General features: G+C 42.7%; 2 protein-coding genes across 5 annotated transcripts in view; both read right to left on the bottom strand.

Annotated features, from left to right (window-relative positions):
* Nucleotides 1–21149, bottom strand: part of LOC109424052 (CDC42 small effector protein homolog) — a 170228-nt gene that overhangs the window by 31639 nt on the left and 117440 nt on the right. The window lies entirely within an intron of this gene.
* LOC134290391 (uncharacterized) lies at nucleotides 966–6248 on the bottom strand. The gene has a single exon (XM_062857525.1). The coding sequence runs from the start codon at nucleotides 6246–6248 to the stop codon at nucleotides 966–968; it is 5283 nt and encodes a 1760-aa protein (XP_062713509.1).

The following is a 21149-nucleotide window of genomic DNA, read 5'->3' as shown; positions in this document are numbered from 1 at the left end:
TCGTTAGTCCGAAATGAAGTGGACTATAAATCGTAACCTACCTATCGGAAGTATCAAGCATACTCAAGTTCATCAACCACTTTGTATCAAAATTGTCATGCTAACATATTCATGTCATCCATAAACCGATTTTCTTATACAGTAAACATTGCTTGATCTTTCCTATCACCCACCGCATTCGTTGAAGGTGAGGAGAGCTACTTACACTTGAAAGACGGTGTTTCGCTTCAGCTACGATGCTGTTCAGAGGTAGGTCCGCGGCGACAACGACCACTGTGTACCATTAAAACCACTGATCTGTTCGATGAAAAACAATCAGTTTAAGCGCGATGTTTTACAGTCATTCCCACATCCTTTACGTTTTGTTCATGTGTAAATCGCTTTAACCGGTGAATGGTACAACTAACAAACTAACAACAAATGCGTAGCGCTGTGTGTTTATGTTCAGCGCAGTTTATGTTTGAAATATAAAAACAAGGTGTTCGATAGCTGGACTGGTTCACTGGGGTTTGGCCTCCCGAAAAGTGCCAAACGCAGTGCTATCCGGGGTGATTGCGAGGGTGGATTCGGTGCAACCAACTTGGGGGAATTTTCACCGTTTCTCGCGGTCTTTTCGGCGTAGCACAGTCAAAAACTCGCGGTTATAGAAACAACTGCACTACATTTAACGTTTATTAAACTAACAACTTAAACTATTACAAATACAAAAAGAGAAAATCGTACTTGACGTGACTGCCCGTATAGCAATTTTCTTACGAACTAAATCAAATGGGCACTGCAGTGTGCAGCAAAAGGCCAACCTATTGTTTTAATAATTAATAGATCGCGGGCACATTCCCGCGCAGATAGATAGCCAACAAAAAATTGCGTATTGGTAGCAGGCTATTGGTAGCCGACGGCCGAGGGGTTGCTAAATTGCTTACCTCGAACTCCGACATCCTCGCCTCCCTGAAACGACTGGAGTTTCAGTTGTCTTCCTCGTCTTCAGCTGGTCCCGCCTCCGTGGAGACCGGAATCGGTAGAATGCAGATTCTGGTAACTGGACGCGTACTAGTTCCGTTGGCCGTCCGTAAAGAAACGACCCTGACTACACCATCTGGACCTGGATGAGTGTCGATGATCCGACCCAATTTCCACCGGGTTGGTGGAACGTTGTCTTCTCGTATAACAACCAAACTGCCCACAGCGACGTCGACAGGTGGTTTCCACCACTTGGTGCGAGCTTGAAGTTGTACCAGGTATTCAGCTCTCCACCTCTTCCAGAAATCCTGGAGTCTTCGTTGAGTGGCTGCGAAATCCTGAAGTTTGCTGACCGACGTCTGCAAGTAATCCTCGTCTGGTAGGGCTTGCAAGGCCGAACCTACCAGAAAATGGCCAGGGGTCAATGGCTGCAGATCCTCGGGGTCATCGGACAGCTGGGTTAATGGCCTGGAGTTCAGGCAGCACTCCACCTGGGTGAGAAGCGTTGTCATGTCTTCGTAGGACACCACCGTATCTCCCAACACACGTAACAGGTGCACCTTCGCCGATCGCACCGCGGCTTCCCACAGACCGCCGAAGTGGGGCCCGCCGGGAGGAATGAAGTGCCATGCCATTCCGTCTTCGGCACATTCCTTCGCTATGGCGTCGTGATGATCCTTGGACTTCAGCCGGTTAATCAATTCCATCATCTGGTTTTTGGCGCCAACAAAATTGGTGCCGTTATCCGAATAGAGGCTGGCACACCTCCCGCGGCGTGACACAAACCTCCGTAGTGCCTGGATAAATCGCGTAGTCGACAAATCGGTAACCAGTTCTAAATGAACCGCTTTGGTCGAAAAGCACACAAAGACTGACACGTATGCCTTTACCGCTCGCTGCCGATATCCCGTCCGGACGTACACTGGGCCGAAGTAGTCCACACCTGTTGTTGCGAACGGCCGCGTTGGGGAAACACGGGGGGTGGGCAGCTCCGCCATGAACTGCCGAATTGCTTTGGGTTTCGTGCGGTAACATCGCACACACTGATGGTAGACTTCCCTCGCCAAATTTCGTCCACCGAGGCACCAATACCGAAGTCGAACAGTACTCAGCATCAACTGTGGTCCAGCGTGCAATAAACGATGGTGGTAATAGCGCATCAACAGCTTGGTGAACAAATGACGAGCAGGTAGTACTATTGGATGGATTGTGTACTCGGGCTCCTTCGCTTGTCCTATTCTTCCCCCAACTCGTAGCAATCCATTATCTGCCACGAACGGATGATACCAACGTAGCCGTGATGATCGTGGAACAAATTCCCCTTTAGTGAGTGCACTGACCTCGCGATGAAAGGTGTCTCGTTGGACGCGGAGAATGATGAAGTTTTCCGCCAGCTGCAATTCCTCGGTGGTTAGGAAACCAAACGACCGTCGCAGTCCCTTTTTAGAACGAAGATTATGCAGATAGCGTAGCAGATAGGCCGTTGTCCTGATTAGGGTGGTGAAGCTGGAGAAACGTGCCAGATACTCTGCGAAGAAATTTGAAGTTTCTGATGCAGTAATCACGCACGCTGCTCGCCTCCGTTCTTCCTCGTGTCCTTCCGAAGTGAAAGCTTGCAGTGATGGCCAATTTTCCAAGCTAGTCCGAAGCCAGGCGGGTCCTTCCCACCAAAGCTGGTTGTCGATAATTTCCTCCGGCCAGATTCCCCGTGAAATTTGGTCTGCCGGATTCTGTTCTCCGGGCACGTGTCGCCAATGACAATTTTCCGTGGATGCTTGCACCTTCGATACGCGATTTGCCACAAATGTAGCCCATGTTAGGGGTGGGGCGTGTAGCCACCGCAAAACGGTCGTAGAGTCCACCCAGAAGAAACATTCTCCAGTGAAGCGGATCGAAGCCTTGATTTTGGTGTATAGTTCCGATGCTAGTAGAGCACCGCAGAGCTCAAGCCTAGGGATTGATTGAGCCTTCAAGGGTGCAACTCTCGATCTCGACGATAGTAGAGCAACCTTAATCCTTCCTTCTGCATCTTCGCTCCGTAGGTAGGCGCAGACGCCGAAAGCCTTTTCGGAAGCGTCTGAGAACAGGTGTAGTTGGATGTTGATTGGATTCGGTATGGTGACCAGTCTCTCAATGCGAAGCTCGTTCAATACAGAAAGTTGATGATAGAACCGGACCCATTCTTCTGCTACCTTAGGAGGGAGCTTGGCATCCCATGCCAACTGGTGATTGTTTTCATCCTGCAGGCGCCACAGTAGTTGCATGACGATTTTTGCCTTTGTGATAACCGCGCCGACGAGTCCTAAGGGATCGAAAAGAGTGGCAATTTCTGACAAAACCTTCCTCTTGGTGAATACGGCATCCTCTGTTATCGGGGAGATTCGAAATTTGAACCGGAAAGTGTCGGTATTGGGCATCCAAACCAAGCCCAACGTCTTGATCGTCGAATCTGGGTCCAAATGAATTCCGTCCGTCGTCTGAATCGCCCGATTTTCAGCTGGTAGGTCTTCCAAGACTGATTCGCAGTTGGAAGCGAATTTCCGCAGGACGAATCCTCCTCTTCGTAGTAGTTCCTGCAGCTGGATCCTCAACTCCTTGGCAACAATCGGGTCATCCGCACCGGTAATGGCGTCGTCCATATAAAAATCTTCCTTGACGGCCTTGGCCGCCAGCGGGAGTTCCTCCGCTTCATCCGTGGCGAGTTGCACCAGGGCTCTGGTGGCAAGAAAAGGAGCAGGCTTGGTGCCATAGGTTACGGTGGATAATTCATATGTAGCCAGCGGGTTGTCTGGGCTCGACCTCCACAAAATTGATTGAAGACGGCAATCCTCCGGGCAGACTTCTATCTGCCGAAACATTTTTTCTATGTCGGCCACTAGGATGATCTGACGAGTCCGGCTTCGCAGTATTATCGATCGCAAATCATCCTGAATCACAGGACCTGCGAGCAACCCGTCGTTGAGGGAAAATCCTGACGCTGTTTGAGCCGAAGCGTCAAATACAACCCTCACCTTTGTGGTTGTGCTATCCTCCTTCACAACTGGATGATGTGGGAGGTAGCACCGACCTTTTTCCGTTTCGGTATCTTCAACCAATCGCATATGTTTCAGAGCCTTGTATTCGGCCATGAAGGCGCAGTATTCCTCCCGTAGCTTCTCATCTCTCGTCAAACGCCGCTCCAACTGGAAAAACCTCCTTTCCGCGATCGGTTTAGAACTGCCCAGCTTGACTAAAACTTCCTCATTCTTGGGCAATGACACCACATACCGACCAGACAAATTTCGCTGCACCGTTTGCGCAAAATGGGTTTCGCACCTTGCTTCCTCAGGAGAATGGTTATTCTCCGACCCAACTTCTTCGCATTTCCAAAACCGTTCGAGAATTTCGTCGAGCCGACTGGAGACCGCAACATCACACAGGACAGATTGGATTGGACCGCTGACCGAATATCTGCCTGTTACCACCCATCCGAAGACGGAGTCGACCAACGATGGTAGATTGTCACCCAACCGAATGCGGCGACCAGAAACGAAGAACTCGAAAAATGATTCCGCCCCTAGCAGAAGATCGATTCGTTCTCCTTTGAGGAAGTCCGGATCCGCCAATTGGATCCCCTTGGGTATGTCCCACATGCTGGTATCGACCACCGCGGTAGACACCTGTGCTGCAATTTTTGGAAGAACGTAGATTTCCATCGGTTGGTTGTAGTTTGTGACCCGTGATTGTACCAGGACTGTAACCCTTCCTTGGACCTTGGATGCCACCCCTTGGATACCAATAACCTCGACCGTACTGGCTTCCTCCTTGACAGCCAGCATTTTCCGCAGCCGTCTGCTAATCAGATTGCATTCGGCTGCACTATCCAGCAGCGCCCTAGCATGCACCTTGTTGCCCTTGTCGTCTTCCAGCACCACGACTGCAGTGAGTAGAACGACACCCGTTGTTGACGCTGTGGCTGTGTTGCAAACCTTCGCTCCGGTCGTTGCCAGGTTAACGACCTTTGAAGTAGTTGGTTCTGAGCTTGATTCCGATGTAGTAGTGGTTGACTCGGGTTTCTCATTCGTCTTAACTTCGGCTACCTTCCCCTTAAAACACACGAGTGAGTGATGTCTCGCTCTACAGTGCCGACAGGAAAACTTAGACGAACAATCCTTTGCTTGGTGACCCCGCCGAAAGCAATTTCGGCAGAGCGAATTGCTCCGAAGTACTCCATCCCGATCCGAAACTGCCATTTTCAGAAACTGAGGGCACTGGTACAGCAAATGTGTCTCTGGGCAGACGATGCATTTGCTCGGTGATGATGATTGGAACGTAGCGTTGCAGGATTTTATCGCCGAAACCTTTTTCGGCAGTTTGGTGTGTCCGAGTTCCACCTTCTGTTCCGGCGCCTTGCCAGGGAGAGCTTCCAGAATCCTTAAACGACGTTGGAGGAAATCCGTGAGATCCTTTAGGGTGTCCGTCTGTTGTTCGGACGAATGTTCCTCCCAACTTCTCCGGGTGGTGCTGTCCAACCGCGATGTCAATACATGCACCAACATCAGATCCTTGTAGTCCGCCTTGTTAGCGACGACTTGATCGAGGGATCTTACAGTCTTCTCGAAGGCATCCAGGAGAGACTGTAATTCGGATGCAGTTTCCTTCTTAACCGTAGGCAGCTCGAAGAGGGACTGTACCTGACGTTTTCGCAGAACCTTGGAATTGGTGAACCGTTGTGTGAGGAGATCCCATGCCACATTATAGTTTGCTGCGGTAAGGGGGAGAGAATCGATCACGGCTAATGCTTCCCCTTCCAATTGGCTTCGCAAGTAATGGAATTTTTCTACGGCAGGGAGGTCCACCTGCCAGTGGATAAGCGAGGTGTAAAGGTCGCGAAACGTGAGCCATTCATCTAATTTACCGCCAAACTTGGGAAGCGAGATCTGCGGTAATCGTACGTGAGGGGTAGAACCGAAGGAGGTATTAGGGGTAGAAGTAGACGGAGTGTTTTGTGCCGGCTCGTTCTTTTCCAATAGGAAAGTTTTCAGTGTGAAGAATCGGTTTTCGAAATCAAGCCGATCTTTCACGTAGGCTTCGGGATCGTCGGGTGAATCGTCGTGGGCTACGATGTTGTCGATGACCTCGTTCATCTGATCCCACAGGCAATCCAGCTTGTTCAGTCGCACGGAGACTTCCAAAGGCTTCGTGTTGGCCGTGTATTTCTCCATGAACGTGTACAAGTTCGTGAACGTCGTTTGTAGTCCTCGGAGTCGCGCCTGTAGTGTCCGCAGTGGTATTTTCCGTTTCGACATGATGACCCTCGAAAAATAAGACCAAGTAGCGAAGCTTGGGGAGTATAAAGTGCTTGGAGAGCTAATTACCTGTTAGCTCTTAAATCGAGCCTTGGTTATTTCTTTAAAGATGCTCCACGAACAATCAGCAACGATGATCAGTGGCGATGGGGTGCTACTGCAGTAGCGGCTAAATCAGCGGATGGATGATCTTCGATGAGGTTAGGATGCTCAGCAAACACTGGTAAGTTGACAGCCAATCACTTCCGACCTGATGTGCGAGCCAGCGATCACCAGCCAGGGCGTGCCGTGCCGGTGGGTGGGAAAATGCTCCGTTTCCACAAACGGACCTTGGGTAGGAAAACTGCTATTTGATACCGGGCGGTGGGTGCACGTATAGCCGGCGTCGTCGTCGTCGAAATACGACAATTAATCGTTCCACCTAATCCAATAAAAAGACCACGAGCAGTACCGAGAGATGGACAGTAATTTTGTTGGAAATTCACTCACCTATTGAAGGCAAGTGGTATGCCTTGTATTGAACAAAATTCTGCCAACTGGAACCGACGCCTTCAAATAAGATGGCGCCCCTTAGCTCGCAATTAAATGGGATTTGGGTGACTGCGTTGGCGAACCGTAGATCTTTGGTGTCCTACCGGATGGGTTTCCTTCAACCATCCGGCTCGAAGGACCACTTGTTCGATAGCTGGACTGGTTCACTGGGGTTTGGCCTCCCGAAAAGTGCCAAACGCAGTGCTATCCGGGGTGATTGCGAGGGTGGATTCGGTGCAACCAACTTGGGGGAATTTTCACCGTTTCTCGCGGTCTTTTCGGCGTAGCACAGTCAAAAACTCGCGGTTATAGAAACAACTGCACTACATTTAACGTTTATTAAACTAACAACTTAAACTATTACAAATACAAAAAGAGAAAATCGTACTTGACGTGACTGCCCGTATAGCAATTTTCTTACGAACTAAATCAAATGGGCACTGCAGTGTGCAGCAAAAGGCCAACCTATTGTTTTAATAATTAATAGATCGCGGGCACATTCCCGCGCAGATAGATAGCCAACAAAAAATTGCGTATTGGTAGCAGGCTATTGGTAGCCGACGGCCGAGGGGTTGCTAAATTGCTTACCTCGAACTCCGACACAAGGTGTGAAACTTGTTCCACCTTGAGCGAACATCAAGCTAATGAGCGGTTTTGAGCAGTTTTTATGCTTCACTTCAACTCTATAATTTTACGTTTAAAACTTGATTCATCACACACAGTCCTGGTATCCGAGCTGTTGCGGGAGATGTTTAGGGGCCGTTCATAAACCACGTAGACTTTTTGAGCGGACAAAAGTCTACGAGGGGGGGGGGGGTCCTTATTGTTGACAGGCCACAGGCCAAACATGTCTAAAGGTCCTATCTGCAGAAGAGAGGCTCTCTTTGGTTTCCCTCGTTAATATCTCAGCTGTTTATTTGTATTATGATTGTCTTCTTGCATTGAACGATGGTCAAAACAATCGTCTTATGATTTGTACTGCAAAAATTACTTTGCAATAATTGAAAGAGAAAGTGAAAAAAGAGAGCCTCTCAAATGCAGATAGGACCTACTGAAATGTTTGGCCTGAACAGTGAACCGAATCTTAAATACAGCAAACACGACGGTTACAGTCTTAGTTAGCTAAAAAGCTAAAAATAAAGTTTATTAACATAATTATAAATACATTTACCGTAACTAATCTACAATTTCGGTGACCTGCCATGGGAACACCTCCTCGCTATACTGGCAATCTCTATTCAATTAACACTTTTTTAGATCTAGGTGTATAGTATTGAACCGCAGGGGTTCTCAAGTACAACCACGGGGGTGCTACGGTGATCTGATTGTGTTGCCGCTTATCGTGCGCAACCAGAGCTGACCAACCCTACTAACAAAAGTAGCTGCATAAAAGCTTATGGAGCAAACGCTTTTGGATGAAAGCTCGAATAAACTCTTATACAGCAAAAATGTTAGTTGGGAATACTGACATTCTCTCAATACAGCAGCGGGAGCAAATGAAGAAAAACGCACCATGGAAATGCAAGTTTTCTAAAAGAAGTGTTGTGTGTCTTTTTACAAAGAATTAGTACTCTATAGGAACTTGAACTGGAACTCTCAAATTCAAAGTAATTAATTTATTCGACTTTTTCGTGCTCAACACATTCATGAGATCTAATCTGAAATAAACTTTTTGCCCCGATATTCCTCGTAAAAAAGGTAAACATTCAAATTTTACAACTGTGTTTGTGAACATTTTGACTGGAGTATAAATTTATGCTCCACATAAGGAGGCCAATGTAACCGTTCGTAAACTGTTCACGAGGAATTGTAAAAGCACGGTGGCTTAAGCGTCACTCTCAAAGAGAGACCACCCATCGTGTTTAGTTTTGTCCGACTTTGCTAGAGACTTTCTCACTCAGGGACGGTTTTTAACGGTTCATGGAAATAACGGCAGAATTTCGTTAGCATTAGCATTAGCGTTAGCGTAGTTACGGTATACTTTGTAGATTGAATACTAACAACATTCATGTACCTTTTGCTAATCTTGCTCGGATTGCTTTTCGGAACAAGGCCAGGGAGTTAACTTTGCTCCAATCTTATGTAAGAATACCAAAAGCACAAATGTCATTATTCCCGGCCACGCCCATCTTTAGCGTAACTTGGGATAGGGAAGGAAGTGTTGATGTAGCACTTATATAAGAGGCCTCCGACTCAGTGACACTCCCATAAGTACTACGGAGTGGGTGGTTGGGAGATGTATTATGTAGGTCAATGATTCGTCTGAAAAGCTGGCGATGGACCCACGGCATTGGTTCCCGAGTAGAGGAAAAGAGCTCAATAATAGCATGTTTTGATATGGAGATCAAGAAGTGATATGGGTTTGATTGACATAAGAGATAAAAGATCTAAAAATAAAATCAAAAATTTACTCCTGGAACATCATCATCAAATCATATTTAGATTTTTTAAGATCTAACCAATAGCAGCGAGCTATTCGTATGATCTTGAAATATCAAATTTTGATATTGTTCAGATGTTCCAGGAACATTTTTCAGATATTATTTTCAGATCTTTTATCTCTTATATCAATCAAACCAATATCATGTTTTGATCGTCTGTATTTTACCTCTACCCGGGTTGTTTACTTGGTTGAAATTTAATCTTTTGAAAGCCGGCAATCAAGAATATTTTTTTCTATTTATTGTTTGAATTGTTATGTTTCTGCTCAGTGAGAGGCCCAAACAGAACCGATCCCTCCAGGGTCATCGGAACATTTCAATAAATGTTTAAAACGCGTGAAAAACAAGTTGGGGATCCGAGAAAAAATAAACCTCAATTTACATAAAAAAAACGCGAAAACAACGAAAAAACATCTCAATTTATTATAAAAAATCACGTAAAACTAGTTGAAAACGGCAGAATTTCTTCAAAAACGCAAACTAAACTCCAACTCTTTCACAGGCTAGAAGAACTTATGGAGAACTGGAAGGGATACTTCGTTTCACTTTTGTAACTAATCTTATACTTCCTATCTTCCATAATCAATCTCCTTAACAACCTTTTCTTATCCTCCAAATTTTCCTCCTATCTACTGTTTGTTTCGGTAAACGCAACTCAAAATCTACCCCCTCCTCTAACAAATGATCAACCGTTGGTCGTATGTACCGTCCTGCCATTTTCAACTTTTGAAAATTCCGCTCAGCTAAACTCAAAGTTCAAGGAACTCAAGAGAAAACGACGAAAAGTGGCAAATCAAACTCGAAAAACCAAAATAAAAAAAAAAAAAAAACAAAGAAACTAACGATTGCTAAGATGTAAAATTACAATGAACGAATGCTAGTTCAGGAAAAAACAGCAATTAAATATCAAAATATCAGGAAATTATGTGTAATTCAGTTCAGGACAAAGTAAAATCAATGGAAATCAATAACTTTTATAAGAAAATCCAAAAACTAGGCACCTACAAACTACAAAAGTTCAATTCAGCTCAGTAAGGTATAGAAATTCAATCAAAATAAAAGAAAAAATAATGCAAATTCTTAAAATTATATAAAAAAAATCAAAATTAAAGGTACAAGTAAAAGTTAAATAAAAAATACAGTTCAAAATATGAGAAAATTCAATTCAGGAGTCCAACCTGTCAAACTCCATAGAGAAAAAATAGGATGCCGTCCCCTTGAGTACAACTCTAGACAAATATTTGAAAAAGGCCAATGTGGTAAATTAGTTGCTATTCAGCGAACACTGAAGATATTTGAGTTTGTCTGTCAGGATCTTTTCGTATTACCGCCTTACGTCACTGTTGTCTCTAAAACGTGATCAAAACTGTTTTAACCATGAAAACATGATTTTTACCAGAAAGTATGGGCACAACATTGTAAGGTAGAGAGTAGGGTGAAGAAATGAAATAAGATTAGATGAGATGAGATTTTTTCGAGATACCTTCAGGACTTTTTTCCGGAATTCAGGCATTCCCACGATTTCTCCTGGGTTTCCTCCAGATGTTCCTTCCGAAATTCCTGTTGAAATTTCTTTAGAAAATCCTTAAAGGATTGTTTTAGGTATTCTATTCGGCTTTTCTGATGTGATTCCTTAAAGGATTCCTCTCGAAAAGAAATATGAAAAAATATAGATTTCTACCATGATTTCTTCAGACAATCCTGGATATTTGAGGTATTCGTGCCGGAATTTCTAGAATTGTCTCAAAAACTCTTCCCGAGTTTTATTTAGGGATTTCTTCAATGATTCCTTCCAGGATTTCTTCTATGAATCTTTCAGGGATTCCTGCTCAGTTTCTAGCCGTGATTCCTCTAAGCATTTTATCAGGTATAATGTATTTTACGAGGCGTTTTTTTGGTGCAGCGCTCATTGCTATTGTTTACATTTGATATTTTTGTTTTCGCGAACATGTGGTAAGCACCAATCAGATTTTTGCTGGGAGAGGTTTTTATGTTTCTAATGTGGTATGTATCGATCAATGGAGTGGACCTGGTTGGATGGTTAGAACACGTAACTATCACGCCGAGGACCTGGGATCGAATCCCACTCCCGACAAACTCACAAAATATGAGTTCTTCCTTCGGAAGGGAAGTAAACGTGGGTCCCGAGATGAGCTAGCCTTGGGCTAAAAATGTCGTTAATACAGATAAAAAAAATGTATCGATCCCCGGAGCTGCATGATGTCACTAGCAGATGAGAAAACATTACCACGGTCTACGGATATTGATTATAGTGGGTGGATTGATGCATTTTTGCAGAAAAATAAGCCCCGTTTATTGGATTCAGCAAAAATATAAACAAATGGGCCCGCCGGTTAAACTTCCTTCGGGTATAACTTCGAGAATGGTATACAAAAACTTGGAAGGAATTCTAGGATATCTCTACAATTAAAAAAGCTTCTGTTGGCAACCGGATTCGAACCAAGAAACTTGTGACCACCTGGCTCGCACGCTACCACTCGGCTATCGAACCGGTAGATATTAGTGGAAACAAAATGCACACAAGAAGCGTTTGTGAGTCGATGATCAAATTATGTCATGGTAAATTTGAAAACATTTTTATGCTGGTCATTACCGCAAGCCGTCTTTCAGTGAAGGATTTCTCGAGGAATAGTTGCTGCGGTTGCTGCAGGAATTTATGCTGAGATATATGCTGTAGATGTGCAATGACCGGGAAGGAAATTTGCTGACAGACAAAACAATGGTGGCAGCCAGGTGGAAGGAGCACTTCGAAGATTTGTTGAATGGTAGTAGCGAAGGAGCACCCAGGAACAGGATTAACATAATGGATGACAGTCAAGCAGTGGAACCACCAACACTGGATGAGGTTAAAAAGGCCCTTAAGGAGCTGAAGAACAGCAAGGCTGCTGGGAAGGACGAGATCCCGGTCGAACTTCTTAAGCACGGAAGCGAGCAGCTACATCAATCAATCCACCAGATTATTATAAAGATTTGGGAGGATGAAGAATTGCCCACCAGTTGGTTGGATGGCCTCATATGCCCAATCTACAAGAAAGGGCACAGACTGGAGTGTGCCAATTACAGAGGGATTACCCTTTTAAATTCGGCGTATAAGATACTGTCGCGTGTCCTGTTCAACAGACTGCGACCTCTTGAGGAGTCCTTCGTCGGCGAATACCAGGCTGGTTTTCGTGAGGGCCGATCAACGACGGATCAAATGTTTACCCTGCGGATGATCCTAGATAAATTTCGGGAATATAACTTGCAGACTCACCATCTGTTCATTGATTTTAAAGCAGCGTACGATTCAGTGAAAAGAAATGAGCTTTGGCAGATAATGTCAGAACATGGTTTTCCGGCGAAACTAATTAGGCTGATACGCGCAACGCTGGATGGATCAAAATCAAGTATTCGGATCGCGGACGTAGTGTCTACGTCGTTTGTGACCTTGGATGGATTGAAGCAGGGGGATGCTCTTTCAAATTTATTGTTCAACATTGCACTCGAAGGAGCGATTTGGAGGTCAGGCGTGCAGAGGAATGGCTCTATCATCACACGGTCGCACATGCTCCTCGGTTTTGCGGACGATATTGATCTCATCGGCATCGATCGTAGGGCAGTGGAGGAAGCTTATGCTCCTCTGAAGCGAGAGACAGCGAGGATAGGCTTGACGATTAACTCTACCAAGACGAAGTACATGATAGCGGGTAGAGACAGAAGCAGGCCTAGTGGTGTTAGTGCTGAGGTAGTGATTGATGGGGAAGTGTTTGAAGTTGTTGAAGAATTTGTTTATCTTGGAACACTTGTGACATGTGACAATGACGTTTCTCGTGAAGTGAAAAGGCGTATTGCAGCTGCGAATAGGGCCTTTTACGGATTGCGTAGCCAGCTTAGGTCCCGTAACTTGCAAACGCAAACAAAATTCGCTCTGTATAAGACTCTGATTCTTCCGGTTGCTCTCTACGGTCACGAAGCGTGGACGTTAAAGGAGGTAGACCGAAAAGCTTTTGGAGTTTTTGAGCGCAAAGTGCTGCGGACAATTCTCGGTGGGAAACAAGAAAATGGAGTGTGGCGCAGACGCATGAATCACGAGTTGTACCAAGTGTACGAAGATGCGAATATTGTGAAACGTATAAAATACGGCAGACTTCAGTGGGCTGGGCACGTAGTGCGAATGTCGGAAGAAAGAATAGCGAAAACAATATTCAGCAGAGAACCCGGTAGAGGTAGGCGACTTCGTGGGCGGCCGCGAACTCGCTGGCTGCACGCGGTTGAAGAAGATCTACGATCCCTACACGTTCGGGGAAACTGGAGGAACATCGCCCAAGACCGACGAAGATGGTGCTCTACTATACGCTCGGCATTGGAGTAAAGTTACTTTGTAGCCAACAAGGTATCAAGGTAGGTATATGCTGTAGATTCCCTGCTGGAATTGGTTCAGGAGCTACTGCTGGGATTCTTCCAGAGATTTCTCCAAAATGTCCTTCAGTGATTTCTCCAGACTTTTTACTAGAGATTCCACCACATCACCACATATTATTCTTCTTGGGATTTCCCCAAGAATTCTTATTATTGGAAATCTTTTAGGAATTTGCGGTGGGATTTCATCAGAAACTTTCGCTAGGATTTTTCTAGGAATTTCTGCTGCGATTCTTCCAGGAATTTATGCGGGTGTTCTTACATACGAATTTCTCCGATAGTTTCCATTAAATTTCCCCTAGATATTTTTTTCAGCTGTTCCTGCTGTAATACTGGAGCATTTCTTGGAATTCTTCAAAAACTCTAGCTGGGGTTCCTCCAGAAACTCTTGTCGCTGTTCCTGTAGGACTTTCGATCAGGAATTTCTATTTTCTATGAATTCTACAAGATGTGGGAATGTATTCAGTTCAGACATATCTGTAGGAATTTATCCAATAATTTTTCCTTGAAGTACTCCACGGATTAGTACTGGAATGTATCTAGGGATTTTCCCAGGGATTCTTTCAGGACTTCCCCTTAGGATTCCTCCTGAAATTCTCCAGGGATCACCCTAAGAATTTCTTAAAAAGTTCTCTATGGATGCCTTCAGTTATTTCTCCAAGAATTACTCGAACACTACAATAAAATCTCTTGGTATTTCCTTAGAAATTGCTCTTGTGATTTCTTGCGGAATTCTTGCTAAGGTGCTTTTTTTTCTGGGTACAGTACATTGTAGAATTTCTCAAGCCATTTCTCAAGCTGAAATTCCACCAGGAATTGCTGCAGATTTTCCCCCATATTTTTTTACGGATTTCTTTCGTGGACTTCTCCACGAGTATCAACTGGAATCCTTACATTGATGTCTTCACAGATTTTAATAGAAATTCCTCCAATGATTCTTCCAGGAATTATTCCAGAATTCTTCTAGGGAAGGCTCTATTGCTGTCTTCGAAGATTGCAATAGGAATTCCTTCAGCAATTATTTACAAAATTCACTCAGGAACTCCTTAAGGGTTCATCCTGTAATACAGGGTGCCCAGGATTTTTGCCAGAAATTCCCGCAGAAATTTCACCTGGTGTTTTACTCTGAAGATTGCGTCAGTAATTCCTCTTATTAGGATTTTTTTTTGTTTCCCTATGGATTTTTCCACACTACGAATTTCTCCCGAGATTCTTTTAAAAATTGTACTTAGTGCTGTGATAACGGAAAGGCATCAGAACCAGTTCGGGCAGCACGGGTTACTTTATTGTTAGGTTAAGGCTATTATCGATAAGAAAAGGAGGGATTTATTTAGAAAAAGCATGACAACTCTTGCTACTGAACAAGATGAGTCGAAAAGGTTATTGTTATTGTTATTTATTTTTAACTAAAAATTTGGAAAGAGGGAAAAGCCCCTTTGAGTGATTTCCTCATCTACGAAATCTTTCTCAAAAAGGCATAAAACCTCTTTTATCTTTTCAAAATTCATTATAAAATAAACTTAAAACTAAAGGCTCCTCTCCTCCGGAAAAGTACCCATAATCGAGCCGTGGTCTTGATGCGGATTTGTCAAGGGATGAACCAGGGTAATCTGACTACGACGAAGGAATTTTGAACATCAAGGACAGAAATCGGACGCAGTTCTTGAAAACTGAAAAAAAAAATTTAAAGAGTATCAAACAGCATAACCAATTTCAATAAAATATCTGAAAAGAATTTTCATCATGACTAAAGATTTACAACCTAAAATATCTTTAACTGATACAGGTAAAGAAAAGCCTAAACTTTTAAATCTATCAATTAAGTTTTTTCTGGGTAATGTATAATGAACACAATGAAATATTATATGATCAATATCTTGTTATGATTCACCACAAATACATAAATTTGAATCTACAATATTGATACGATATAAATGACTATTAGAAATGAGGGGGTTAGAAGCAAAGGGGTGTAAGTGACAAAAACCGAATTTCGAGTAAAAGAGGTTTAGAGTTTTTGACCAATTTTTAATCCCATACAAAATGTATGTAGTTTGAAAAACAACCCAATTTTCTATGATTTATTGTAATTTTTCCAATCATCGTAGAAACAATCTTAAAAAAGTTCCTGAAGGCTTGAAATCTGAAGAATTTTATGATACGCTCAACTCAAAATCGACAAAATGATCACTTACATCCCTTTGATTCTGGGCCCCTCAAATATAATGATTAGACATAAGTCTTGAAAACAGACAAATAAAATTTCTACTAGTAGATAAATGTTTGAACCAAGGTTTTTTATCCACAACAGGACAAATGGAATGACACCAACGACCTTTATCGCTGCAATCCCAATCAATTTGCCAAGAAGATTTCGATTTTTGTTTGATTTCAGCAAAGTATTCCGAATGAAAAATATTACGTTCATAAATAATACCACGAGTAGCACCTAATTTGGCCAAACAATCAGCTTGTTCATTATCAAAAATTTGACAATGTGCAGGAACCCACACAAATTTTATAATAAATCCTCGACGTTGTAAATCATATACTAATTTTCTCAGCATTATGATTATGTAATGAATTTTAAAATTAAAATTTGTTGATTTAATTGCATTTAAACAACTCAAACTATCAGTACATATGATGTACAAATTTGGAGAATACCCTTCAATAACACTGCATGTGAAATATAAAGCAATCAATTCAGCAACAAAAACGGAACAAGGAGATTTCAATTTAAAAAAATGAGCCACCTCAATATTATAAACTCCAAATCCAGCACTATTTCTAATGAATGAACCATCTGTATAAAATAAATACTGAGGTTCAATTCCACTAAATTTACGGTCAAATAACAATTTAGCAAATCGATAATGCTCATATTATGGAATTTGTTTTATTTCCAAAACTAAAGAGATGTCAATTAAAGGTTGAAAAGAGTGAACATTTATGTCATGATTATAAAAATTAATTGAATCAAGAGGGACAATGTTTCTAGTGTAACAATAAATAAATGAATTTAGGATCCTACGAGAGGGATTAATTTCATACAAATCTTTCAGTATGTTAATTATTGGATGATTATTGGTAAAGCACTGGACTAGAAATTTAGTATTCAATTCATTGAAACGAATTTTGAGAGGAACAATGCCAGCTAAAACTTCAATAGATTTTGTGTGCGTGGAATTCATCAATTTTAGACAAATTCTTAAACATCGAAATTGATTTTTTTCGAGTTTTGCCAAATGTGTTTGAGAAGCACAACCAAAAGTAAAACAACCATATTCCATAACAGAACGAATTGTTGCCACACTAAATCCCATTCTCGATGTTCGGTACTTTTTATTGCGGATAACTTCGTCAATGGTATTAAATTGCTGCGCACTCGGTTATTAAACTTTGCGTTTAACGAAAACACCAAAATTAGTTACGAAACTTCAGTATTTTTCGAAAAAAATAACTGTGTACAGATATTTTTTGTACCGATGTGTTCGGTAAAGACGAACTGTCAAAAGCTTCAGTGACATATTGCTGAATAGTCGGCAATTATGTTGTGTCGTACTGAACGATCATCAATTTTCTGCCGAACATTCTGCTAGACTTTACTGAACAGATTGTATATCATCTGTCATCAGTAAAACGACAACTGAAGGCTCCGCCATTTGTTTTTATCGAGCATTTTCTGTGCGCAGCAGAGTCTTAAAATGTTTTTCTGTTGATTTCTCCTTCATTTTCTTGATTTTACCAAAAGTTAACTGAATCGGAGGCAGCAAAAATTTGTTAAAAGGTAAGGCAGCTTTGTTTTTGTTTTTATTTGCTCATAATAATCTTGAAGTTTTTTATTTTGCACCAGGACGTTGACACCAGGAGGGTGAATCATCAGCAGCACAAATATTTTCGAGCGACCCGAAAATTGATACATTTGGTTTCGAATGCATAATAATAAAAGTAAATAACAATATAAAAGTGTTTAGAACTTGTTTTTGCGTGAGAAAATCTTAAAAAAATTCACCAATCAAGCTACATCACCTTCACATTTTTGCTGAACGAGTTTCAAAAAAAGTACTGAATGATCGTCACTGGATTACGAACCTTTCGGTACTTTTGACAGTTTGAGCAAATTTCTTGACTACCGAGTGTTCAGCATTTGTTTCAATTACCGAAACGATCACCGAACGTTCAGCTGTTCTATTTTCGTCAAAAAATATACTGAATTCGGTAAAGATAAGTTAGTGTGTGTCTTGTAAAGAGTTATCATATCAGATGGATGAGCAGAGTCGAAAAGGGTTGCGGTGTATTTTGATAATAATATTAGAAAACCATTAAAATCAAAATTCAGAAACTTGGGTATAGATTTGGTTTTCAGTAGCAAGAACTGTCAACTTAAGTCAATATTAGGATGAACAAAAGATAAAATAAGTGATTTAAACAAAGCGGGAGTTTACAAGATAGCATGTCCACATTGCAATAAAATCTACATAGGACAAACGAAAAGGACACTTGAAATTCGATTCAAATAACACATTGCAAAGGTTAAAAAAGCGGGTAAAGAGTTAAGTAGAAAAGGGGTTAGCGTATGAATTTAAATCAAAAGTGGCCGAACATGTTTTCCAGGATGAACACCTGTTGACAAAGGATAATTTTAGTATCCTGCGAAATGTGCCTTCATCTTGGAAACTTGACGTAGCAGAAAGTTTAGAAATCCACAAAGAATGGGCGGCAGCACTTCTTAACAAAGGTCAGGGAAACAGGGAAAATACTAGGTAAAGAGGTAATTGTTTAGGTATAGGTAGTTTTTTGTGGTAAGTGTTACGTTAGGCTCGACACTAAGGTGACAATAATTGTTTTTTTTTTAATATTTAATAAAATTCGACCTTACGGTCTCTACAGACTAAACATTACAAACATTCGACAACGGACAACACATAGAACTTCCAGTGCAGTGGCCCAATGGAGAATTTTCCGTTTGACGAAAAGTTTTCCTCAACTGGAGCGGAAATCAAACCCACACTCCGAGGCTAGCCATACACCTAAACGACTGACGAGGCTAATCGCTCGGCCACGAAGCCCACAACTTTTAAGTCGCATACGATGCTATATTACGTCGCAATATTGTGTACCATAAATTGCAAAAATCAATATAGCGTTATGTACTTATAGTGCATCCACTTTTGCTGCATATTATGCGATGTTACTTTATGGCATAAATGCACGTATAACACGGACATAAACCTAGTTATACGTGCAAATTTATTGTCTGGATTAGAAACGTTTTTTATGAGTAAAGAATTGATGTTAAATAATGTCCTGATTTAGTAAGGTACCCAATTTTGTCAACTCAAAATGTTACCAGGATCCTCACTGTATAGGGTAATGTACCATTTGGGCAAGTGTAACTTTTTCGGCACTTAACGCTATAACTAAGCAAATTTCAAACTAACTGATTTCAATTTTTGTATAACGTTAGATACAGTGCGTCTCTCACCGTGAGCCAAAAATTAAATTATTAAAATTGATTAAATTGACTTAGTTATAGCGGTAAACCTGCCCAAAAATAATCATACTAGATCTAGTCGATTCATTTTTTTCATTTTTTCATTTATTTAGTTAACATCAAATTCATGATAATACTGAATCAACAATTTGCCGCCATAATACTCGATTTGCAGCTGCAGCTCTCCAACGTCGGTCACGCCCAACACTCGCCAGATCACGCTCCACCTGGTCCGCCCATCGTGCTCTCTGCGCTCCACGCCTTCTTGTACCAACCGGATGGTTAGCAAACACCAACTTTGCAGGGTTGTTGTCCGGCATTCTTGCAACATGCCCTGCCCATCGTATCCTTCCGGTTTTGGCCACTTTCTGGATGCTGGGTTCGCCGTAAAGTGCAGCGAGCTCGTGGTTCATTCTTCTCCGCCACACACCGTTCTCCTGCACACCGCCGAAGATCGTCCTTAGCACGCGTCGCTCGAAAACTCCGAGTGCTTGCAGGTCCTCCTCGAGCATCGTCCATGTCTCGTGTCCGTAGAGAACCACCGGTCTTATTAACGTCTTGTACATGGTACATTTGGTGCGGGGGTGAATCTTTTTTGACCGCAGTTTCTTCTGGAGCCCATAGTAGGCACGACTTCCACTGATGATGCGCCTTCGTATTTCACGGCTCACGTTATTGTCAGCCGTTAGCAAGGAACCGAGGTAGACGAATTCTTCTACCACCTCGAAAGTATCCCCGTCTATCGTAACATTGCTGCCAAGGCTTGTCCTGTCTCGCTCAGTCCCACCTACCAGCATGTACTTTGTCTTAGCCGCATTCACCACCAGTCCGACCTTTGCTGCTTCACGTTTCAGGCGGGTGTACTGTTCTGCCACCGTTCCAAATGTTCTAGCAATAATATCCATGTCATCCGCAAAACAGACAAATTGGCTGGATTTCGTGAAGATCGTACCCCGGCTGTTGAGCCCGGCTCGTCGCATGACACCTTCCAGGGCGATGTTGAAGAGTAGGCAGGAAAGTCCATCACCTTGTCGTAGTCCCCGTCGAGATTCGAATGAACTGGATAGCTCACCCGAAATCCTTACGCTGATCTAGTCGAATTCATTCTATTATGGACGCCATGGGGTCCACTACAGAGTTGATGGGGTCTAATCATATTCTTTTACCAGCTTAACACAGATGACAACACTGAACTCCCTTGGATTTAGAAATCTAAGTGGAGAAGCCGGGTTTCAGTTAGGATGTAATTCTAAGCGGTTTCAGGCCATTTGTCGGATGCCGGTTGGCCGTCTGCCATTTGGCCGAAAGGGTCATTTGACCGAATACCATTTGGCCGAATGCCGTTTGGCCGAAACATTAATGATGAACTTAAGTGAACATACAGCTGATGTCCGCATCAGTAAAAACAGTCTATGATTCAAAGAAGGGAAAAATCTTTGATAAATATTGGAAGTTTCAGCACTATCTAATTCTTGAATGACAAAACAAAAAAGAATAGCCTATGATTAAAAGAAGGAAACATTCCTGATGATCATTTAGGCAGTTGAAATGTCAAAAACGTCCTCTGAATCAGAAGATTATAATTCGGCCAAAGGACCACTTCGGCCAGATGGCATGCGGTCAAATGGCGTTCGACAAAACGTCATTCGGCCAAAAACATTCGGCCAAATGGCCGTACACCTTTCTAAGCCATGAAAGTTACCCTGCATAAAACATTTTCTGAAACCGTAAATCAAAAACTCACTTGAGCTGGAGCTTATCACGAGTCATATAAATCTCGCAGTATGAAGAGAAGATTTTTTTACGATCTTCCCCCATACCAGTCCAGCAGGTTGAGAAACTGCGAAGCTGTTGAATGACAAACAGCGAAATGTCCCAGTTTGATACCATTTCGCCCGCGCAGCTTCGTTGACTGATTGCGCAGCAGTCGTCGTGCCGCCGTGCCGGTGGCGGTGGGCAAACCAGATAAGATCTACATTTACGTGCGCGTCGCTTTTCTCGAAAAGTTGCTTC

Source organism: Aedes albopictus, chromosome 3 (assembly GCF_035046485.1).
Source record: "Aedes albopictus strain Foshan chromosome 3, AalbF5, whole genome shotgun sequence".
Taxonomy (NCBI): Eukaryota; Metazoa; Arthropoda; class Insecta; order Diptera; family Culicidae; genus Aedes; species Aedes albopictus.
This window is presented reverse-complemented; position numbering and strand designations above follow the sequence as displayed.